General features: G+C 36.1%; 1 protein-coding gene across 1 annotated transcript in view; it reads right to left on the bottom strand.

Moving 5' to 3' along the window:
- The window catches only part of LOC136036341 (uncharacterized), a 32,746-nt gene extending 7,975 nt beyond the window's left edge, over positions 1-24,771 (bottom strand). The window contains exons 1-3 of the mRNA XM_065718491.1: positions 24,726-24,771; positions 6,860-6,899; positions 4,227-4,409 (exon numbers count right to left, since the gene is read on the bottom strand). Coding sequence (XP_065574563.1) covers positions 4,227-4,409; positions 6,860-6,881 — 205 coding nt within the window. The 5' untranslated portion in view covers positions 6,882-6,899; positions 24,726-24,771. The remainder of the gene's footprint in view (positions 1-4,226; positions 4,410-6,859; positions 6,900-24,725) is intronic.
- Positions 24,772-26,067: the final 1,296 nt, after the last annotated feature.

A 26,067-nucleotide genomic window follows, 5' to 3' on the forward strand; every position in this document is an offset into this window, starting at 1 on the left:
CTCTCCGATGTCCGATAAGATATAAAAAAAAAAAAAAAAAAAAAACGAGGAGTGGGACACAACAACAAGAAAAATAGCTCAAATAATTTGATATAAGAAACAGTAACAAAACAAGAATTCAAAAGCCAAGTTTTAAAAATAAAAAAGGAAAAAAATACGAAGAAAATCAAACATCTTAAGAGCGATATTCCACCAGGAAAGGCAAAAGGATGAAAGCCAAAACAAGTTTTAAGAGGCAAATGCCTTGCAAAAAAAAAAAACATTCAGAGCTAAATGTACATAGTAGTTACATTCTAAGACAACACTAGCTATAAACGACGTATGACAAATAATAAAATTAAACAGCCGAGAAAACGCGGCTGAAATCAGCCAGTGGATTGAAAAGAAGCGAAAAGGACAAAAGCGAATATTTCGGTAAGGGCCTCCGCCAAGCCGTTTTCAGTGCAAGAGAAAAAAAAGAGAAACCTTTTGATGTAACAAAAACAGAGCAGAGGCTCAAAAAGTTAGTTTTTCTTCTTTTTTTTTAGCAATGAAAACGGCTTGGTGAAGGTCCTTGGCGAAATATCTGATTTTGTCCTTTTCGCTTCTTTTCTATCCCCTGGCTGCTATTACCCTCGTTTTCTCAGTTATTTAATTACATTATTTTGTTCTTGTTTGTCATAAGAAATGTACATGGTATTCTGTTTTTGACCTCAAGAAGCGAAAAAGTGTTGGCAGATCTGACAATAAGGTTCGATTACTTCTGACATCAGATCCACGCTCTTTGACCGCTCCTCATTTGACCGCTCTTTGACCAACAAAAATCAATGTAACATTTGTTTCTGGAGATGTTAGACTTTTCCAGGCCAACCATTTATTAAATAGTAATTTACCAGTTAATAAATCTAAAAAACAGCTCTTCACCAGAATGACTACGTATAAACGATTTTAGACCCGTCCCAGGACCTACTTGCAGTAGCGATTCAGCACTGTGCATGCTCTCTGGTGAAGGTTGGACTAGTTTCTGCATTTAGTGAATATCCCCACAATCAAGACGCTAAGCAGCAACAACACGAAGTTTACAAATTTCTTGACACGAAATTTACTGTAAATAAAAAAACAACTCAGAAACACGAGACGGGGTTAAAGTTTAAAATAGCATTTGTAACATAGACGATGGCACATTTTCACTGCACCAAAAATCATTTTTTGTTTGGTTAAATTTCGTGGTGCTGAAATGTTAAATTTTCAATAGTGAGTTACCCCTGAAAATTTAAAAGAATGAGCCTCTGGGCGACCAGTTTTGTCTTTTGGTGAGTCAACAACCAGTGAATTTGGCCAAGCTTTTGAAAGATTTTGGATAGTAGTAATTTCTTTTTTAAAGAATTAAAGGTAACAGTTTAGTATCTAATCGCTGACTTAACTCACACATCAATGATATCAGAACCTAATTCAGCTTCAGAACGTACAAAAGTCAACAAGGTGGACTGGTTAGTAAAAGTAAAGAGCATTAGGAGTATTTATAATAATATATCATGGATATCCTCTAAGGCTAGAGTACAGATTATAGCCCTTGTTAGCTGTAATGTTGTTAGGTCATAAGTAGGATATTAAATTGTGGAATTGATAGAATTTTACTGTTTGGTATGTGATTGATCACAGTTTCACCCGAAGATTGCATGCCCTTGTATGGAAATGCCGAGGCTCAATATCTTGGTTTTGGGGCTAGTCTCAGAGGCACTGTGTTTTTGGGTTAACCATGTTCACTAAATGCAGAAACTAGTCAAACCTTCACCAGAGAGCATGCACAGCGCTGAATCGCTACTGCCAGTAGGTACGTTGCCAGCAAATAAAAAGGAGCAAAGGGCAGCACCTTTTGATCAAGCGCACTGGGACTTGCTGGGGAACTTTCCTTGTATTTCTATCAAGTCCGTCGAATTGCCTCGACAGATCCTCTATGTAATAGGCTCATCGATCCTTGATACCATTCATTCTTGATGAGCTTTTTATTTTTCCCTGATCACTTTCTATTTTGAATTTACATGTAAAGAAAACTTTTAAACAATACCAATGCCCCCCTCATAAGACAAAATGCATGACACACAAGAGGATTATAGCCCTTGTTAGCTGTAATCTTGTTAGGTCATAAGTAAGATATTAAATTGTAGAATTTTACCGTTTGGTATAAGATTGATCACAATTTCACCCGAAGATTGCATACCCTTGAATTGAAATGCCGAGGCTCAATATCTTGGTTTTGGGGCTAGTCTCAGAGGCACTGTGTTTTTTGGGTTAACCATGTTCTACAATCAAGGCCCTAATAAAGGGCCTAGAGGAGACCTTTATTTTTCAGGGAAAAATAAAAGGCTTATTAAGAATGAATGGTACCAAGGATCGATGAGCCTAGTACATAGAGGATCTGTCGAGGCAATTCGACAGACTTGATGGAAATACAAGGAAAGTTCCCCAGCAAGCCCCAGTGCGCTTAATCAAAAGGTGCTGCCCTTTGCACCTTTTGATTTACTGGCAACATTTTTCAAGTTCTACAGACATACGTGGAGGGTTTAGCCCTGCAGTGGCAACTTTATGACACGCGAGTTCATTTTTGGTGTTACATGCAGCGACAAAGACAAAAATTCACATATTCAGTGGTATCTGGGCAAAATAGACAATTGCTGAAGCTGCAAAGGATTTCGCAATTTCATTTGGGATCGTGTAGTTTGTTGATTTTAAGTTGCAACTTAAAAACTAGACTGAAATTATCGAAATAATCAAGAGGAATACAACTAAATGCAGGAAATTTAGACGACCTGCAAAAGTTTAGGCGACATTTACAGCACTGAAAAAAAAAGAAAAGAAAAACAAGCAATGGAAAATATAAAAATGTTTTCATCAACACAGTTTTGAGAATCTATTTTCACTATTAAACAATAGCAAAGCCACCGAAAGAAACAGGCTTGATGATAAAGTCAGTGGTAATTCTTTTACTTTGAAAAGCACCGAGTGTGAAGCTGGAATTGGATGATTAGTAAAGAAACCTCGACAAATAAAATGCTCAAAATTTTTGTTGATATTGCAATTAACTATCTTGCCTGGTTTTCCTGAATGTAAATTGTTTTCTGTTTTCCATCGTTACACTTATTAAGAGGGAGAGGGATATCTATAAATATATATACAGGGGGAAGTATCATTAACATTATCTATATGTTACGAAACAAGAATTAAATTAAAACTATTAAAAATTTTACTACAACGAGCTAAAATGTTTCCTCTTACTTGTATAGATGAAGCCTTTGCCAAATTTTTAAATTGACTAAGATGTTAAAGAAGTCTTAGTTATTCCTGCTACAAAAATACCATCCTTGACCAAACATACGATTAGGTAATTCTGTGAGACTGAATGAGACCAATTCGTCTGGCCTAAATAACAACCCAAACATTGTAACTCTAGATCAATGGTTTCCGACCAATTTTGGGTCATGTCCCATCTGGGCATTTTGAAATCCTGATTCCTTTTTTGGGTCGTCCTCTAGGTATACTTGATACCAATGAAAACTATTGTCTGAATACAACACCTTTTATACAACGTATGACGTCATTGCAATACTATCATGTATCTTTAATTTTTATCTTTAAATACATATGAATGTGACGTTATTCACATGAAATACGTTTTTTTTTCAAAATTAAGGCTCTAGATATCGTCAATCAAAGGTGAAGGTCCTGCCGACGACCCACCAAAATATTACCATGCCTCATCGATGGGGCAAGCGCCCAACGTTGGGAATCACGGCTCTAAATAGATCCTATTAAAGATCTATTTCTGAATAGCTCACTTTATTTTGGACCCCCCGAAGCTCACTTAAAAATACCACAGAGAATTCACTATAAAGCTGAGGTGGCTAGCGAGTGAATGAGTGACCGAACGAGAAGGAGAGAGAGAGAGAGAGAGAGAGAGAGAGAGAGAGAGAGAGAGAGAGAGAGAGAGAGAGAGAGAGAGAGAGAGAGAGAGAGAGAGAGAGAGAGAGAGAGAGAGAGAGAGAGAGAGAGAGAGAGAGGCAGAGAGGCAGAGAGAAAGATAGAAAGAATGCACAAACATACCTATTGTAAAGGAAAAACTATAACTAGAAAACTTTTAACAATCGTAATTCACCTGGGACGGAACGAGACAGAGTATAAAATATCAGCATTATAATTGTATGAAAAAAATTTTAAACCAGCAAAAAGTTGTAACAACTATAGTTCACCTGGTACTAAACGAGAGAGAATTTCACTGGGAGGCAAGTTTCTAGCCAATGGCAGAGGCGGATTCTGACTTCCTGCTGGCGAAGAACCTTCCTGACCTCGAAGAAGAGGATGAGGTGGAGCTTTCGGTCTCTTAAAGGGCTTACGAGGCGCGGTTCCAGCAGTAATAGGAGGATCGTTCCAACCTACAATTTTTTCAGAAAAAAAGGACTAAGAAAAGTACTCAACATTATTAGTAAAAAAATTGTTTTTCTTGGAAGCCATTATTAGTGTTTTCTTCTCACTTTATGAAAGCACAAATACCACTTTAGCTTTAGGAGAGGGGGGGGGGTCATTCCTTTTATAATGGACATATTTTTCATTTCTGTTTTAGAAGTGTTATTTCTCCTTTAATGAATAGGAGATGAAAAAAAAACAGAGGAAAAATAAATGAAGACAGCAGATTTCTTAAGAGAAAACTTACTGACTTCAAAACATTTGTCGAATCCGTTTTACTTTTATAAAATGCCCTTATTTTCATTCCTGTTTCTTCTTTTTTAAATACACTACAAAAAATAAAAAAAAGAAGCTAAAAGAACTAAGAGAACGGGTCTAAAGCAAGCAGAATTCAGAGAAGAACAATAAACCACAAATTTGTGCCCTTGTAATCAACAAGGTGGTGTTAGAAAGAATGAAAGAGAAAAATAGAAATTAGACTAAAACACTGAAGACTTAAAAGGAACAAAACAGGTCAAGAATATAGGACACAAAATAAAGAAAGAGACATGATCTAATTTATGCTGATTTTAAGCTTTAAATCTGGTGTTTTATCTTGAGAAATTCTTTTAAATTAAATTAGTAGATATAGGATATGTTACACCTTTCTGAAATGAGAATTGCTTAAAGATTTTGAATGTGTATGATTCGCAAGTCCAACATAGAATCTTGAATTCCCAGCCCCTAACCCCTCCAAAAACAAAAAACAAAATTTGTACATGTAGACAAATTGCACCTCTTCCAGCGCATAACAATTGAGATATCAGTTAATGAACTTTCCTAAATGATTAAACTGTAATAATTAAAAAAAATATTTAAGATTCAACAAGACTGTACTACATAAAAATATAGCAAGTGTATATTTCACACAGCCAAAACTGATATCTAAGGGATTTTAAATTCCTAATTACAAATATGAGTGTAAAATTTAAACATAAACACATTGAAGCAAACAACAATTGAAAAAAAACATAGCATGTGTACAACATGTTTCAACAATTGTCTCCAATTTCCATCAAAGGATTTCTGAGCCTTTCGAATAGAAAACAGGAGCTAATATTGCAATACAGAAAGACAATAACCAAATTTGGTATTTAAAGGTTTTTGAAGTAAATAATAACAAACAAGAGGAGCGAATTGTCATGTGAGTATCTTAAAGCAAAACACAGTATGTATCCTAGATGGGACACAAATGCAGTTCCCTTTTTACTGCATTTTTAATCAAGAACTTCTGAGCTTGTTGATAACAAGCCTAGTGTTGCGCTTTACACATTCAGAACAGGACAAGTACATAGCACATGAAAGTTTTTTTTGAGGGTTTAGGGTGTCACCAATTGCTAATATAAAGCCAAAATAGTGATATCAATGTTCTGAATAAAACAAGTATATAGCCTATATTCTTCACAACAGCTTCCAATTTCTTACACAGCTCTACAGTTTATATCCAAGAGTTCCTGAACATGTTGATTGGAAGGCCAAAAGCTTATATAGAAGTCCGCATACGGTGTTAAACATTAACCAAAGCTGGTATTTCAATATTTTTGCAAGTCACTAATTAAAAATAGGAGGTGAAAAGAGCACTTGCTATGAGACTACAAAATTAAACATCAAGCGCAAATTTCACAAATGATGTTTGATTGTCACAAAATTTTGACTGATGTTTGATTTTTATTTTTTACTTTTTCAAGCTAATAACTATTATCACGAACATAAAAATGTACCTACACACTAATGTCCCTGAAAGAAAAATTATTATTTTGACTGTCGCAGCATTGGAAATGCACTATTTAAAACTCATGTTAAACACATCCACATAAAACTCATGCACAGAGACTTAGGAACTTAAAAAGTAACTTTATCAACATTTTGCGTGCAATTACTCAAATGAACTATGGTGAGCATAATAAATAATATCACAGTTTAGATTTGTCTATGTATAATGTATATTTGGCAGGTGTCCAAGAAAAGATATCTACTTCAGTTCTTTTTAAAGGCTGATTTTAGTAGGTTTTTTTGCAATATTTTTCACCCTCTGTTACTTGATATGCAGGTAATTGTGCAGTCAGATAATCACCAGGTAACACCAAGAATTAAAGGAGTTACAAATTGTGCTTTGTAACAACTACCCTGATTAAATTTAGCAGGCAGGGTTGCCAGCGCATGTGTAGATGACCAGAGTAAACCATTTCCTTTGATGGTAATAAAATTTTCAAGTAAACTAGAAACTTAAACTATTAACTGGAGGACCCATGTTGCTCCCAGAGTCGAAAACTATGATGCAATTGAGATGAGTTACAATGACGAATATACGAGGATATTCATGTTCTAGCAATTGTTTCAAAGTATTCAAACTGCAAAATTGGAAAATAATTATATTTACCTTTACTTTCTTTCTGTGACATTACTTTGAATAGATCAACCTAAAACAGAAGAGCAAGAGGTAAATAAAAAAAGAAAAAGAGTTAAAAATTAATGTAAAAGAAAAACCACTCAGAACTATATTTCATATTCGAAAAAACAAAAAATAGCTAATTCCCAAAATTTTCCTTTATTTACTGGTCTCAGCTTTAAATTTTGCTATTAATTTTCGTGAGATCAATCATTGGGAAAACTCTTCTATTGGAATGAAAATAATCTATGCTTGTGTTGATCACATATTGTCTGTGCTACTCATTATCACTTATATAGTCTGCCAGTGGTTAGTGTTCCTAGAACCTCCCAGCAGGTTTAACTGATTTACCATTAAATAATTTGCATTCAAAAATACTCTGGCGTTTAGCCTTAGATCCGTATTTTTAATTGCATGATGCATATTATTGATATATCTGTGTGCATCCAAACTTATTCTAATTGAAACATATGACATGTTTAACATTTCGGAATGTTTCTTGCTGTTTAGCATTTGCTACTGAGCACACGCAAGGTCAAACTCATTCGCTTTGATGCTTTTGTGGAAAAAGTACTTAAAATTATGACCCTTGGTCAATGATTGAGCAAACTTGTGGTTTTTCAGTAGCAAAATGTAATATATGTACTAATTATATATAATTTTCTTGTTTGATATACTGTGTCAATATCACATCAATACATGATCACACACTTATACTACCATTAATTTTTAGTGTTGATACAGAATCCAAATAAATATTTTTTATATCTCAACATTTACAAGCTTACGTTGCAAATACTTTTATATCTGATTTTAAATTAGTAGGGTTCAGTCATTAAGCTGCCTCAATGTCCTCTTTTTTCTGATTTTACCTTTTGTGACTGCTAAGTTATTGGTCTGTATGAATTTTTTTTTTAGTTTTGTAAATTCTACCATTAGTTCATAATAACACATGTTCACTTCAGAGTATTTTGTTGCCATTCCTATGTCCAAAAACTCTATTCTGTTGAACATTTGGTTTTATTACTACTTCTCATAAAAATCAAAAGTCAACCTGTCTTATTTGTGAGAAGGAGCCCTCTAAATAAACGATGAAACCGTCAAGGATTGTTGACGGGGCCTTTTAACAAAATCCACCCTAATAAACTGAATCAAGATCTGTTGTTCTTCCAAGCATTAAGAGAAAAATTAAGGCAGACAAAATCCGCCAATTATCTTATGACAAAACATACGTAATTTGATCTCACCTAATAAACTCTCTTCTACAGTCATCTAAAAGCAATTTGAAGTGCTAAATGTCAACAAGTCTGCTGGTCCTGATGACTTGTACTCAAGACTACTAAAGGAGCTTGCCAAAAAATTGAACTAGCATCATGTACTATACTTTAAATATTACTTGACTTGAAAATGGTAGCTATAGAATGAAAGCTGACCCACATTACAGCTGTATTTTCAATTTTTAATGCTGAGTTGTAGTGTGTGATTTTTGTGAAAAAAAAAACGGAATTTAGCTATGCTACAGTAATTTTTAAATATGCCAATCTCTCTGTATTAAACAAGGTAGCTGTTCTAAAGCTGAAAACTAAAGACCCATCAATCTGACCTCAGTGGCCACAAAAATCCTGGAGCAGATCATGCATGCTGAGATCCTGCCACATTTCCTCAATAATAATATACTTTCCCCTGACCAACATGGCTTACAGCCAGGTATATTGCTTGAGACTAATCACTTCAGTACATTCAACATCATAACAGATTACTGGGATAAAGGAATCCCTATTGACTTAATTTTATTGGAGCTTGCCAAGGATCTTGATAAGGTATCACTCAACTGTCTAAGATTGAAATTTTTGGCAGTAGTCAACCTGATCATGGATTTTCTGACTGGTCAAACTCACCATGTGATGGTGCTAGCAAAGTCCTCTAAGTAATTGTTTTAGACCCTACCCTATTTCTCATATACTATACTCTATCATATACTCTATTTTTCATATATCAATATGGTGAACAAAACAGATAATGATACCAGTCCTTATGCTGACAACTTTAAGCTGTTTGGAGTGTAAATCAACAAAGTCTGTTGAGTGACCATTCTAAAGTCCAAACATGAACAGAGAATTGGCTTCTTGAATTAAACATATTGAAGTATAGTGATATTCACTTTGGTAGCAGCAATCTCCATCACCAATGCACTATTTTTGGTCCTAACCCACTGTCAAACAAGTGCAAGAAAGAGCTGTAGAAGCAACGTTGTCAACGCGGTACAATTGTATGGTTTTTTGTACAATTTAGAGGTCCTGGTACAATGCAATACATTTGAAATTTTTTGGCATAATCCAAATTTTCTGGCACATTTTTTTTTTTTTTGCATTGTATATATGCAGTATAATTTCCATATGTGACTTTTCTTGAATATAATTTAACAGAAAACAAGTAATATCAATTGCATCAAGCAATGAGGAAATCTACAAGGAATGTAAGATTTAGGCAACATATCTCTAATATATCATTATAAGAAGATTTATAGTAAATTGATTTTCCCTTAGAAATGATGTAAATTAGTATTTAATGGTGTAAATCAACATTGTAAATATGTTTTTTAGTCGCTATCAGAATTTCATAGTGTTTCCTTCTGGAAAGGCTTGCCCTTAAATTTTTATCCTTTCTTCCAATCCAGCATAAACTCAGCTTAGAATTAAAGCCTATTACTGTTAGTTACACTTTTGCCTCTAAATGCCATGCCCAATAATTCAAGTAAGAATAACCACCCATTAGCTAAGCTTACAGTACTCCTCTTCTAATGTGGTTTTCAGGACCAAGCAAGTTACACTACCATAGTTTTTAAATGGCCAACAGAAAAGAACAAGTCAGTTTCCACTTTTTTCATTCTCTGTATGCTTGTTATATGTAGGCTATTATAGATTAGCAGCTGATAAAACGATGAGTAAAGCTAATAGCTCATTCAGATTGCATGTTTTCTTGAAATAAAAAGATAGAAAGTTTTCTATTATGGGTTAAGCAGGTTTTCCATAGAGACCATTCAGCCCTTTTCCTTCTGACTCAATGTTTAAAATCAGTTAGACTACTGCAAGTAGTTTCTACTTATTTACCTTGTAATCCTGTTTTTGATTATTCATCTTGCAGCAGCTCTTTTAAGACTAGAAACTGAAATGTCAGGGAATATATTTTGAGTTCAATACCCTGTGTGCAGGTTAGGTCAGCTAGATTCTTGGCTGGTCATGAGATTTTTTTTGGTGTTTACAGTCTACTGTGAAGGACAAGCTGTGCAGACATCAGCACATTACATTCAAATATGCAATGGTCATTTTTTTTGTACCGTAATGTTTGCAAAGTACAGAGGAAGTGGCTAAACCAGTAGAATTTGAAACTGATATGAAAACCCCTGAAAGTTGAGCCTATTTCAGCCTGAACAGATTCTACAACAAATTTCAGAATGGTGCTTATTGGGGAAAGGAGATATTTTCTATTCATTAGTCAACTCGACCTCTGATAATCTCTAACAATATATATATTTAAAGGGGATTTGTCTCCCACTTGGCTGGAAGGAAAAGAATAATTCCAAAGTAGTATTATTTGCTGTATCTTCCAAATTCAGAGCTAGCAAACATACTTTTTATAAGTATCAAGTTTAATTAATATTTAAGAGTCAATGCATATAGTACCAGTGCTGGTTCTTTATTCTGAATTTTAGTCCAGGTTGATGTGGCTCAATTACTTTCACAGTGCTTATTTTGAAGTAATCCTGGTTGCAATTACAGTTAATTACATTAACTTTTTCAAAAAATAATTTTGATTGAATTTTATTCCAGCTTGATGTGGCTCAATAACTTACACAGAATTCTTTTTCAAAGTTGAAAAAATTCCACAAAGTTTACTTTTCTAGAATCACAGTTTTTTTTTTACATTTGAATTTATAAGTTATTGGAATACTTGCATAGGCCAAGTTGTATTTTTCATAAATTTAAAAACACCTTCTTCTTTTACTCTCCCAAGTTCAACCTTGCTGAAAATATGTGTGAAAGTTTGATTTTAACCCTAGAAATTTTCTAGGTCTAGAAGGTGAGTAAACAAGTAGCAATTCAGGCTGAAATAGGCTCAACTTTCAGGCTTTTTCATATCAGTTTCAAATCCTAGTGGTTTAGCCACCTCCTCCCCACACTTTGCAAACATTACAGTACAAAAAAATAACCATTGCCTATTTGAATGTAATGTGCTGACGTCTGCACAGCTTGTCCTTCACAGTAGACTGTAAACACCACAAAATATAACCACCAGCCAAGAGTCTAGCTGACCTAACCTGCAAACAGGCTACTGAACTCAAAATATATTCCCTGGCATTTCAGTTTCTAGACTTAAAAGAGCTACTGCAAGATGTATAATCAAAAACAAGTCCTTACAAGATAAATAAGTAGAAACTACTTGCAGTAGTCTAACTCATCTTAAACATTGAGTTAGAAGGAAAAGGGCTGAATAGTCTCTATGGAAAACCTGCTCAACCCATAATAGAAAACTTTTTCATGTTTTTATTTCAAGAAAACATGCAATTTGAATGAGCTATTAGCTTAAATCGTCTTTTTATCAGCTGCTAAACTATGATAGCCTACATATAACAAACATACAGAGAATGAAAAAAGTGGAAACTGACTTGTTCTTTCCTGTTGGCCATTTAAAAACTACGGTAGTCTAACTTGCTTGGTCATGAAAATCACACTAGAAGAGGAATACTGTAAGCTTAGCTAATAGATGGTTATTCTTACTTGAATTATTGGGCATGCATTTAGAGGCAAAAGTGTAACTAACAGTAATATGCTTTAACTCTATGTTGAGTTTATGCTGGACTGGAAGAAAGGGTAAAAATTTAAGGGCAAGCCTTTCCAGAAGGAAACACTATAAAATTCTGAAAGCAACTAAAAAACATATTTACAATATTGATTTGCACCATTAAATACTGCATCTTCAAACAGACCATAGCTAACTGCTTTCCTAGAGTCTTTCTAAGACTCTATACAGCTATAGTCAGACCTGCTTTAGATTTGGAAACATGTCTCATATCCTTTTCTTCTAATAAGGATACTTGCTTAATCAAAGGAGCACCATGGAGACATGATGCTGACTTTCAAGTATAATGGACAACAAAATAGCTCTCTCTTTACCAATAATTTTAGTCAGTACTATACAAGAGGTCAATCACATAAGATGCGAAAATTCGCTGTCAATACACAAACATTTCAACATTTTGCATGTTGTTAGTGACTAGAATAGCCTTCAAACTAAAATGGCAACTTTGCAAGCAATTGAATCCTTCAAGTCTAGACTTGACAAAGAGCAGAACAACAAATCATGGAAATATGAGTGGGACTCTCTATCCTATTCAACCATCAACTGAGAATAACCTAAATTTTGTGATCATTGGCATGGAGTACTAAACATTTAATATGGGCCTTAATTTCACTCCAAGTGCAAATTAAGGTACTGTAATCTCTGAACTCAGTTAGGAAAGCATCATATGGCTATTGCAAATATTTTCCAAAATAACAAAAAAACCTCTCATCAAAAATTTTATAGTTAGCAAATGCATTATGATCATTCATCTCATTACAATATCACAGTAGGATACAACACCTAGTACACAGAGAAATATATTGATTAAAATGGGTAAAATTCTAGAAAAACTACTTTTTGCTATCTTCAAAAAGCGGTTAGGCAAAGAAAATAGAACTTTCAGTAATTAATCCAGGGCGAAAAACATACTCTGGGTACTAAGCTACTATGTTAACACTCTTTTGAGTTCTATGCCTTAGAAATTTTGCATACTTGACAGGTTTATACCTATTGGAATTTCAACAAAACAACTTTATACCTTAATTTTTGGTATTTAGTTTCAATTTCTCAGGCTTAGAAAATGTAATTCTTGTTATTTGAGTAGAAATTTCAGCTGTATCACTGTTTTTTTTTCTAAATTTAGGAAATGTATTTGCAGATCTTTGGGGCCTAATAAATTGAGATTGAACACGGTTGTTAAGCAGAAAATACTTTTCTTATACTTCATTTTTTTAGAATAGAATATATTTATTCACTACAATAGCCGGAGCTAGCATTAGCATGTCATGACAAAAATAATTTATACCTTCAAAAACACTCACAAGAAAATTTGAACAAACATTATATTAATCAAACATTAAATATTAGTCGCATCAAAATTATTAAAATGACAGGTAAAATATGGAACAAATGATTTGCGATATCTTTGAGTACTATAGGCTGAGCAAGTCAGTAACTGTGGACAAGTTTTTTTTTCTTTGTCAGAATCTAGTAACTGGTCCTTCAGTTGGGGGGCTCTCAAGGTTGGGTAGTAGACGACAATGAGTTGGGGAATTCAAACAATTTAGTCCAAATCTATATGTTAAGCCATGTCTACGACTATCAAGTGAGTCCAAATTGAGTTGTTTCAATGCATCCTCGTAAGTTGAGTAGTTTTGTCCAAGTATAATTTTTACAGCTCTTTTTTGTATCATCTCAAGTCTATCTGTTTGATCTTTTGTCAATCCTGGATGCCAAGCAGGACATGCATACTCAAGAGAAGGTCTAACATAGCTGCAGTATACAGACTTTAAAACCTCAGTTGGTGTACCAAATCTTTTTAGGTTGGAAAATGAATGTAAAAGCAAGGCGCCTTTTTTAGTCAGATAGTCAACGTGCAAATTCCATCTTAAATCATCGTCCAAAAGTATCCCAAGTATTTTAACAGTTTTCTTTGTTGGCAGTATGGAATTATGAGAAGAGTGGTTGTTACCCTTTAGGAAGGAAAATGTCATATAAGAGCTCTTAGCTTCCCTGACCGTCAGTTTTACCTTTTCTAATTCAGCTTTTAGATCAAGATAGATTTTGATTAAGTCAGACTGTTCAGTAGTCGGAGGATAGCTTAGTTGCAGTGATAAAACAGTTAAATCATTAGCAAATTTAAAACGCTCATGAATTGTTGTTAAAATATGGTTGAAAACAATAAGAAAAGAAAGCGGGCCTAATTTAGTCCCTTGTGGCGAACCACAAAAAAATATTTACAAATTCAGATGGCTCATGATCAGAAAGTTGGACACAATGAGATCTTTCAAAAAGAAAACTAGCGAGCATTCTTACAACAAATGGACGGGCACCCATAGCCTTTGCTTCTTCCACAACTACATTATGACCAAGACTATCAAAAGCCTTAACTATGTCTGCAAATAAAGCATCAACATATTTTCTAAGTGCTTAAGGATAGTATCCAACAATGCAACCAAATAATGAACAGTACTATGCCTGGATCTAAATCCAAATTGTTGGGGATCAATATTATCATATGTCCTCAAATAAACAATCAAAAATAAAACTTTCAAATACTTTTGAGAGAGCTGATGTTTTCAAAATCGGCATCATCTCGGTAATATCTTTAGGTGCCTTGCATTTGGGGATTGGCGTTACATATGCCTGTTTAAAAATACATGGGAAAACACCATCAATAAAACATTGCCGTTAAAGGAGTAGATAAAAGATCAGCACACTCAATAATCAATTTAATCAGTATATCACTAGGATAACTAGATTTACAAGAATCAAGTGCCTTCAACTTTTTAGCAACTGAACAAATCTCTTCTACAGGGATATTTGAAACTGAAACATTTGGTGGTAATTTTCTTAGTTGCAGATGAATTTTACAAATTAATGCAAAAAAGTCATTAATTTCACTAGATAACAGGGGTTTACCATTGACATCTCTCACTTCAATTCTAGTTACTGTTTTCCCAATAATGTTCTGAACTAAATCATGGAACTTTCTTGGGTTGGATTTATATATTTTGCTTATTATTTTAGACCCATACTGCTTACATGAACATCTTATTTTATATACAATTAAATTTCTTACTCTTTTGAAATCTTTTACAGGTCCAGTTAGATGCAATTCGTTTCTCGCTTTTATCAGATTCCGAATCTTTTGAGTAATCCATGGTTTATCATTAGATTTCACATATATTTTTTCTTGTGGGAAAATTTCACAGTATTTTCCAAACAGTTCCTCACAGAATAAACTTGCCATTTTGTCACCATCAGATAATGAGAGAATATCACGCCAGTCATGATCTGTGAGCCAATTCTTGTAGAGATTTACTAGTTCAGGTGTGAAAGGCCTGTACACCACACTATTTATTTGTCTTTTTGGGATAAAATGATTGGGTGTCCAAGCAACAAACAGGTGATCACTCAAACCTAATGGGGGTAATGTAACTGGAGTATTATAATATTCAGGACAGTTGGTAAAAATGAGATCCAACATACAGTTACCTCTTGTGGGCACATTGACAACCTGCTTAAGTGACAGTGAATTACTTAGCCATTTGGCATCTAAGTCATTAAAGTCACCACACATTATGATACCAGCATTAGGATACAAGGATTGTACATTGTCAGTGCAATTCTGTAAGTAATTCACAAGGTCTTTACAATAGGGGCCACAGGGCAGATAGTAAACAACACATATCACCAGTGATGCCATTTCCTTGGGAAGCTTCTTAGGCCTGCACCACAACCATAATACTTCAAAACAATGCTTATTTAGTATATTACTGAAAGTGAGAACTTGATTTCTTATAGACGATTGACAAATAATACCAACACCGCCACCATGTGTTATTGTAACATCATTGGGTGTCATTCTAGGTTTGAAATAGGTATCATACCCTTCAAATGCTACAACATCTTCAGTCCCAGACCATGATTCACAGATACAAGCAATATCAACCAGTTCATTCTTCAAGCAAAGTTCAACCTCTTCTAATTTGTTCATAAGTGACCAGACATTTGATAATAGTATTTTCGGAAATATATAGGGATGAAAGAAGGGCTTTACACTGCAGTCTCGAATCTCCTTGCCAGCACATTGAATCGGTTCCAAGTTGGGATACTCGGAAGACATGGTTTGAGGGGTAGGTGAATCTCTGATTTCTTTGAAATTCCAAACTGGTTGGCTGCTATTACTGGATATATTGTTGGAAGGCAGGCAGATGTTGGTTCTTGCTAGTTTCTCCAAGGTTTCATGAGGAGTGGTTGGTATGAGGGGGGAGGGATCTTCATTGGCTGATTTAAGACAGGTGGTTTGAGCTTCAAGCCCATAAGCGGGACTGTAAATTGTTGTTTTTGGCAACCATGTTTTAACAGAGGTGGAATTTTTTGCTCCCCATTTTTTGAACTTTGCAATTCAGTATTGGAAGGTAGTTTTTTCCTTCTGTGGGAAGTGAGATGTATATTAGGACAACAGTTCATGAAACAAAGGCCATGAGCAAATTTTTTACACAGAGATCTGTGAGGCAGAATACAACACTCATCACAGCAGATGCCTTTGAAATAATCCACGCAAATATGGAGAAACGTGCAATTCTCTGCCTTTCTACAGCCTTGCCTTATGTGAAATCTGCAGACACTTCATTCAGGAATATGATCTGTTGTAAGACCCTCTTCATCTGTATGTGGAGACTGAGAATACTCTAGGTTGGTTTGTGTTGTTTGACTAGTAACAAAGCTACTGCATTGAACAGATACATTATTACTGAGAACTTTAGAGGTAGTTATATTACCCTGGTTTAAGCACTTCTCACAGGTAAAAAGAAAGAAACGTCCCAAGGCTTTCTACAGAGCAAGGACTATGTCTGCATCAATTGCAGTGCAGGCTGCATGCATGCGGTGCAAGCAAAGATGACAATCAAACAAAGGGCTGTCTTTTGTTGGTTCATCACATAAGAGGCAGCTCAGATCAGGACCTAAGCAGTCATTTCTTTCCTTGGTGATATTTTCTATAGTATCCATATTTCTCAGTGCACTGCCAGGAATGCCTGGAGATTTAGATGACAAGTTTTCTATTGGGAAGACAGTGCTCTTTTTAAGTTGATCCTGGATTTTATCATTGTTACTTTGCTGTTTCAGACTATTATTTTTCAATCTCAGTTTTTTCAGAGTAAAGGTTTTTGGGGAATCTTTTTGTGTACAAATTATGCACACAAAGATCTTCATCAAGTCAGTAGAGTATTTAGTTTTTCTACAACTAAAATGAGACCATTTATTACATTTGATACTCTGCACACTGCCTTTTATAAAACAAAATTTTTAAAGGTCACTAAAATTCAGTGCCCCAGAGGGAGAAGGAATAGAGCTATGTACTTCAAAATTCCTTGCCATAACATATTTTAGTCTGTCTATACCATGACATATTTGAAGTATAACATATTCTATAACCATCCCAGAAAGTTTCATTTTCCTAATCTAACCACTTTCCAAGATTGCAAGATTCAAGTATTGATTCAGAGTTCAAGGTGTGAGGACCTATATTTGGATTGAACCTATCACTAATATTTGGTACAGGATTATCATCTCTACCTGACATATAGCCAATTTTTTCATAATATTTAATTCAGTGTCCAAAGAATTATAAATAAGCGGATTATTTTCAGACTTGAGTGAAAATTCCCTTGGGAACAGTGATTTCTCTTATCGATTTTTTCATGAACTATATATGATATAGGTCAGGATTAAGCAGTTGCAAAAATAATTATAATTTCCGATATTATAGACGATTGCGTTACGATAAAGGTGAGAGGAGAAAAGTAAGCAGAAGGGTGGGGGAGAGCTGTTTGCAAGAGCCGTGGTACCCGCCGGGCTTGTCCCTTAAATTGCGGGGACAAGGTAGGCAGCCTCCAACGCTTCCCTTACTTCTCTCGCAAGTGAACCTTCAATCTAGAGAAAATGGGAATTGGCAATTGGTGCGAAAATGAACTTTTCTACAATCCTATCCTGTGCTTTGTACAGAAAAATCTTGCAAAAGGAGTTTCGCCCGATACGATAAAAGAGTACTTGGCCGATTTCTTCGAGTCTTCTTCTCTTGGTGATACCCGTAAATTGCTTTTTTTTAAATCTTTTTCCGAATGAAGTCCCATCGAAGCGCGTAGGAGCCAATGCTGCATTAAACTGTGCTTCGGACATTATTTCTTCGCTTGTAAAGTGCGATTCCCAGAACATAAAGCTTCCGGAGTTTGTTATCAAATGTCCCAGCGAAGTGCCAATGATCCCTGTCGATGCCTTCAGTACCCTCAGTGCCAAGGTGAATTCTTGCCTTGAACAGCTGCGTGATATTGCGTCCAAGGTTACAGAGGGACAGTCTAAGCTTGTATCCCCTACTCAAAATACGAAAAAACCATCCTACGCTGTCGTTGTAAGAAACCCACCCCGGAGCTCAGCGACCCTATCCTTCGCATGAAGAAGCTCGAAACGTTGGATGGTCACGACGGAATCATAAGTCTAAAATCTAAGCCACATAGCAAAAGCTGGGTTGTGATGGTACGCGATAAGCGCTCAGCCGACTCGCTTGCTGAAGCTGTTACTAGCTCCATCCCTAACGTTGGAGCCAGAGTGATTGATAAAAAGCCTTTAGCTGTGGTCCGGGATATACCCCATAATTATTCAAGAGCTGATTTGGAGGCCTCAGTGGAAGGACTTATTAGTGCTAGTCAAATCGGCGACTCTCGTACTTTTCGCCTCGAGTTCGTCGACAAAACCGCTCTGAATGCGGTTCTGGAGTCGGGAATCCGTATTGGATATGAAATTTTTCGCGCTAAGCCCTTTCAATCCATTCCGCGTCGATGCTTTCGCTGTCAAAGTACTGATCACCTGATTGGAGCTTGTCCCAGCTCACCAGCACATCCCAAGTGTTCCAGATGTTCTGGCCCTCATGTGAATTCCAAGGAAAACCCTTGCCAAGCCTCACCAAAATGTGCAAATTGCACTATGGAACACGTAAGTTTTAGCCTGAAATGCAAAGTTCTCCGATCGGCTCTCAACAATGCTAATAAATGAATGCTCAAACTCCGTTTAGCTTTGTTTCCCTTAATATTAATGGTACAAAAGACAAGGATCTACTGATAAGTGAGCTACTTGAAAATGATATTGTGTTTCTACAGGAGCACCTTCTCTCTAAAGTGAATGTTGATAGCCTAAAGCGTTCTCGGACCCATTATACCTTCTTGAGAGCCGCCCAAAAAACCCGTGGAAGACCATCAGGAGGTCTGGCCATCTATTTCAGACACAAGACTCAGCCGATATTATTGCAAAGCGACGCTAACATCTTAGCAATAAAATGTGGTGATACCGCATTTATAAACATTTATTTCCCCTGTAATAAAAAGACTGTGCAGTCATTGTCTAGTTTTTCACAAGCATGTAATCGCCTACGAACACTACTTAGCGACCTTTCAAAACAAAATACCAAATGGGTTCTCGCCGGTGACATGAACACTGACTTATTATCTAATTCCGACCGATCTGAAATCTTTCTCGATTCACTACCTGGAGGATTCCATCTTGCTGATAAAGATCTTCTATTTACTTATATTCACAATCGTGGTGGTCTTACTTCCAACCTTGATCATGTAATTGTGTCAGATTCAACTCTACTTTCATCAATAGTTCATGTGGAAGACTCTAAAATCGACGACGATCATTTACCAATCACGTGCCAACTATCTTGCTCCATGGCGACCTCTGTGCAATGTAACTCTCCCAAGTGGTTCTCAAAGTTAAATTGGGAAAATACCAATGTTCCACTTTATGTATTGACATTGTCCCAGTTATTATCATCTATTAAAGTGCCTTTCCACTTATTGCAAACATCTGTATCTACAACTTCAACGCGGATAGATATCAACTCGTATTATCAGCAAATAGTGTTCTGTCTAAAGTCTGCTGCTAAAACAGCTGTACCCTCCGAGTGCGTGCGAACGGGTACTCGCAATCCCTTTTGGAAAGTTGATCCTAAAGTGAAGATAGCTAAACAAAAAGCTAAGTTCTGGCTCCGTATGTGGATAGCCTGTAATCGTCCTTCTTCTGGTTCAGTACATCAAATAAAACAGAAAACCAAACGAGAGTACAAATATTCCCTGCGTAGAGCGAGACTGAATGCCTGGGATGGTCCTTGTGACAAGAAATCCTGGGATCGTGTTATAAACAGTGTTAAGTGTTCACCTCCAATTAATTCGTCTCTTCGGCTATGTGACTTCGTTTCTCATTATAAAAATATTTTGCTTTCGTTTAATATTAATCTCCAAAATCATTTTACAAAGCTTGTAAACTCAATCCTCCCAATTCGTATCAACCAATCTCAAGTGTTGTCAGTGGAATCTGGTGTTATACTCCGAGCTCTTATGCAAGTGAATAAGTCTGAGTCTCTCAATAGTGATGGTCTTTGCTTCAAGTTTTTTGCTTATGATTGTCCTGAACTGCTGAAGCATTTGCAATTATTGTTTCAGATGTGTTTGGCACAGTCCGTTGTGCCAGATAGTTTTTTGTCCGGTTGTATATCTCCCATAGTCAAGAGGGGTAAGGACCCCAGTGCTTGCTCTAATTATCGTCCTATCACTGTGTCTTGTTTTGTTAGTAAGCTATTTGAATATGTATTGCTACCGGCCATTAACTCCAAGTGCAATTTTACACCCTTCCAGCTTGGTTTTAGAAAAGGTATGGGCTGTTTTCAAGCTCACCATATTGTGGGTCGGCTAATGAAACAAGCTGTTGCTCAAAAAAGTCCCCTGTATTGTTTGACTGTTGACATATCTAGTGCTTTTGATAATGTAATTCATTCAAATGCTTTGTTTTCTCTAGCAGCCTTGGGTGTTAACCTTTCTATTGTTTCCGTGCTTAAGTATTGGTATGCTAATTCTTCAGTTAGGGTGAAGTGGAATGGTACGGTAGGGGAGTATATTCCTGTTAAAAAAGGCGTTAGGCAAGGTGCCGTGTTATCCCCGAGCATTTTTAAATGTGTTTTAGCTTCGTGTCTCCAACGTCTTCAACCATCAATTTTTTACAATGATAATTTAGGCATTAGTCATGTTGCTTATGCTGATGATGTTCTGCTTCTTAGCCGGACAAAAAATAGTCTAATTACCAACTTCTACCGGCTTTCAGCCGCACTATCCACAGTAGGCCTTTCAGTTAATGCCTCCAAATGTGAGTTTTTGTGTTTTGGGAGTCCTCCACCAGCATCACCTCTTTGCTTGGGTTCTTCAACTATACCATGTTCAGCAAGTATTAAATGGTTGGGTCTCTCTTTTTCTACGTCACTTTCGTCTACTTGCTCCGCTATTACGTCCAGCGTGCTGAAAAGTATGCGGGTTGGATACGCGAAAATTTCACCAAATCGTGGTCGGTATAACCAAAATGGACTATGCTGTCTTTATTCTAGTTTTTGTGCCCCTGTTGTTTTTTATCTTTCTGGTTTTGCTTTCCTCCTTTGCAAGAAGGATACAAAGAAAATACGCTCAGGATATTTTAAGTATTGCAAGTATTTGCTGCGTCTGCCTCGGTGGTATTGGAATCATACAGTCGTCTCTAAATTTGACATCGTTGATGCGCCCTCGCGACTGAAACATTTATCTAAAGATATATGTTTTAAAACTCGGCAAATGGTCGGTGTTTTTGACCCTCTTTGGCCATTTTTTGATTGGAGGTAATTTATTTATGTTGTATGTCGTTATGCTGCTATGTTATTTATGTTATTATGTTTTTTGTCTTGTTTTTTCTTTTTTTGTGTGTTTACTCCACAGTTTAATGTACTTTGTGGGTTATAAATAAATTATTATTATTATTTATACTGTAAAATATATCTTCCTAAATGTGGAGGTAAAATTATAGCAGTTCCTATAACTAGCTTATTAATAAAGTGAATATACCACTCAATGCCTTTTTTATGTTCTTTACAAATATAATAATTGCTTCTACCATAAATTCAAATTTAAGCACTTTTTGAGCTCTTAAAAATGATGAATTTTCATTTAAAGTATGAGTTATTACTCATTTTCCACAAAATAATACTACATTTTCTCAGTGCCATCTTTTCCATCATTTTTGAAAAAATAATTATACATTTTCTCAGTGCTGCAATTATATATAAGAAGGTTAGTTTAGGTTAAAAAGTACTTAAACTTGAATTTACAGTAGAAGCAATTATTATATTCACAAAGAACATAAAAAAGGCATCAAGTGGTATAGCCTATTCACTTTATGGTAAGCCAGTTATATGAACTGCTATAATTTTACCAATGTGGATGTTAGGCTCCTAATCTTAAGGTATAATAGCCTATATAGACCTAGAGGTTTAGATGGTTGAAATTGCAGGACTACAACCTTGCAAAAAGGACTACAAACTTTCTGGAATTATGTCTCTAGCAAGAACCACTCCGGTCGAACTATCTCCAGACTGGTGAAACCCTGTGGCACTACCGTAACCAACATAACTGATGTAGCAAACGAACTAAATAGGCACTTTGCTTCAGTTTTCACTTGTGAACCGGAAGGCCCCCTGCCAAACTGCCCGGGCTATGAAGCCCCCACAACGATGGAGCAAGTCAGCATCGACCCCTCCAACATCCTCAAACGGCTTCAAAATCTTGACACAAATAAATTGGCTGGACCAGATCACTTACACCCAAGACTGCTGAAGGAACTGGCAACCATCATTGCAGGACCACTGTCTGACCTATTCCAAAAGTCTATTAATGCCAAATCTGTCCCATCTGATTGGAAAACTGCTTTTGTGACCCCAATATTCAAAAAAGGCAGCAGACTTAAAGCAGAAAACTACAGACCTATAAGTCTCACATCAGTAGTTGCAAAAATCCTTGAAAGAGTGGTCAATGATGCAATACTGGAACATCTGAAAGTCAACAATATCCTATCCCCTAATCAGCACGGGTTTCAACCAGGAAAGTCAGTTGAAACAAACTTACTGGAAACATATGACATCATTACAGATTAGCTTGACAAAGGATTGCCAGTGGACCTAGTTTTACTAGACTTTGCTAAGGCCTTTGATAAAGTCCCACACAAAAGGCTAAGAGAAAAGCTTACTGCTGCCCAGTTACACCCCAACCTGGTTGATTGGCTTATGGACTTCCTGTCAGGACGAACCCAGAGTGTCAGGCTATTTGGTGTTGGAGGTGAAAAGGTCTTTTCCGAGCCCTGTGATGTCATCAGTGGAGTACCGCAGGGAACTGTTCTTGGTCCTACAATGTTCAACATCTACATCAACGATATATTCAGCGAGGTGGAAAACAACTTGTCTCTCTATGCTGACGACTCAAAGCTATTTGGAGCAGTGAATGTAAAATCCCTGCAAACAGATGTCCAGAAAATCCAGCTGTGGGCAGACAAATGGCTCTTATCATTCAATATAAGCAAGTGCAGCACGCTACACTTTGGATCCTCAAACCCATGCGCCCAATACCATATGCATGAACATGCCTCCAACTCTGATTCACCCATCAAGACCAGCACAGAGGAACGCGACCTTGGGGTCATTGTTGACAGCCTTCTCAAGTTCCATGCCAACACCATCAAGAGCATGTCCCAGGCCAACACAAACTTAGGTCTGATCAAAAGAACAGTTACCAGCAGATCCCCACTAGTTTTCCTGAAACTTTACAAGGCACTAGTCAGACCCGTTTTGGATTTTGGCATGTGCGCTGCCTTCCCAACATACAAAGGAGATGTCAGGCTAATTGAGGGAGTCCAGAGGAGAGCAACCAAGGCCATCACAAACCTTGGAGACAAACCTTATCAAGATCGTTTACGGGCTCTCAACCTCCCTACCCTTGTGTACAGGCGCAACCATAGCGACATGATGATGACCTGCAAATTGCTGAATTCATCATATGCCAAGATCCTGCCCATCCACCCAGGCCCCCCACAGTGCACCAGAGGACACTCAAAGAAGCTGTTCAAGCAGTCAGTCAGAACCAGGGCCAGAAAAAGTTTCTTCACCAACAGAGTCGTCAACCCCTGGAATGAACTGTGCAAAGCAACAGTCTCAGCCCCCACCCCCAAAGCATTCAAGAAGGCACTGGATAAAGAGTGGGCCACGAAAGACTGGAAGTATGAGTGGGACATTCCGTCCTGCTCATACCTGCTGTGAGACATCACCGATTCAACTCAGGAGCATTCAACAGATCTACAGATCTTAATTTGCTCCGAAGTGCAAATTAAGGTAAACATTAAGGTAAAACTTATTTTTTCAGTCAGCCTATTTAAATTTAGACAAAAGTTACCCTACAGCCTAGCTTATTTGAATATAACTATTCTGCTTCAAAACACTTGTCTTAGGCTAAATCCATCCAAGATTGAGTCTTTCTGTAATTTAGATGCTTTATTCTAACTTTAAGATCCTGTGTCCAAGATTGGATTGCATTTCCAAGGTTAGGCTAAAATGTCAGATGTGTGTCCTTGATTAGGCTCTTTTATTGACTATCAGGAGAGTATATCTAAAATTGCCAGTGTTGAATAGCCCATGGTTAAAATATTCAAACTAGGCCTAGTCATGCTATTATTGTGAAGAGAGTATAGACAAATTCAATTAGAAAGCAATCTAATTTCTAGGTGGTAAATTAGATATTTCATAGTGACTTAACAGTTGTAGTGGTGAATAGCTTTCCAGCTAGCCTACTGGGTATCTTGCCCTAGTTTATAAGTTGAGTTCATTTAAAACTTGTTACTGCAAAATTAGATTTAGTTATATAATTAATACATCTTGGAAAACATAGTATAGCCGTTAGGAGATAGTGCAAAATCAATCAGGGTCCTAAAAGAGTGATGGTGAAAAAATAAGTTTGAGCAGCCCTGATCAAGCCTAGCTTGGTTTTACATAGCCTACAGAAAAATCCCTTCATCTAGAATTGTACATATTATTATTAAATATTAACCCTTTATAATTGAATAACAATTTACTAATATTAAGAAACTTTAAGACGGATATAGGCAATCTACAAACGAACAATCTTAATTCAGTGAAAAAACACGAGGATTCATTTTGAACTTTTGCTGGATTGCCACACTTTCAATTTCAATAATCGATTTCGATACCAACAAATTCTCTAACATGAGCTTTTAGCTAAAAAAAAAATCCCAGATTATTTTGACCAAACTACCCCAAACCCTCTCTAAGGGCAAATTTATGGGAATTCAATTACGTACTAACAGAAGAATTTATAAAAAGTATTAAGAAAATTGAAACTACTGGGTGAGGTAAAGAGTAAAACTTTGAACTGATTGAAAGAGAAGAGGAAGAGCTTCCGCAACTGTTTTGACTTAAGATGCCTTGGTGCTGCAATGGTCTGGGATTAGCAGCAATAGGAAACCAAATCAATGATATATAAAACCTGTACTTACGAAAGTTCCAAATTTCGTATTTTTTATCGAAGAGGATGGTCACAGAAAAACAATTTTTGTGCTCGATTATCATTGATTCCAATTAAAATTTAACCTCAGGTCATGAACACTTCACATTTGCTTTTTACACATTGAGACTTGTGTGGTTTTTGCTAAATATAGCTGACATACAGAATTTTATGAGTATAAAGAACTGATAGGACATGGTCCAGAAAGGAAAGGAGCAATTGATGCCGGAAGTATTGTTTTTACTAATATTTAAAAAGGAATTTTTCATTTTCCCTATTTTGATACTTTTATTATTTCTGCTTGTTTTGAAGAAGAGCAGGGGGAAGGCATTTCCGTTTGCTGGTCCCGTGAAAAGCGCACAAATATTACGAAACAAAAATTTATACTAACGGATAAATACTATAATTACTAGGCTAAACAGTATATATACTAATAAAAGCCCGAATATTTCAATTTCACGCCTGGAAACATTTTTTTATCTCAATCACACATCTATATCAACATTAAAAAAAACCCTGATTAAAAATTTTACCTGTTATTTACATATTTCCGCTTCATTTCATTTATAAATGGAAGTGCAGCGGAGGCTAAGAATTTATACGCCATACATTTACTTTAAAGACTTCATATTTGTTTGTGAATATTGGGATTTTCATATTTCCCAAAAGGTGTCCTCTAATTTCATAGTCCAATAAAATCTTGGTGCTTAAAGATAAAAAAAAACTTTGATTAAAAATGTGCAATATGTGCAAGCAGTCTTAAAAATATGGCAGAATTTTCTTTGCTCAGTGCACGATTTACATTATGATTACAAATTTTATATTTGATCGGAGAAAGTTTTTTCCTTCAAATTTATCGTAAATCTGAAATTTCAGTGTCCATCTTAAGCTAGAATGAGATTGCACAACATCAGCTGGGAATTCCTGATACTTTGG

This window comes from Artemia franciscana, chromosome 15 (assembly GCF_032884065.1).
Source record: "Artemia franciscana chromosome 15, ASM3288406v1, whole genome shotgun sequence".
Classification (NCBI taxonomy): Eukaryota; Metazoa; Arthropoda; class Branchiopoda; order Anostraca; family Artemiidae; genus Artemia; species Artemia franciscana.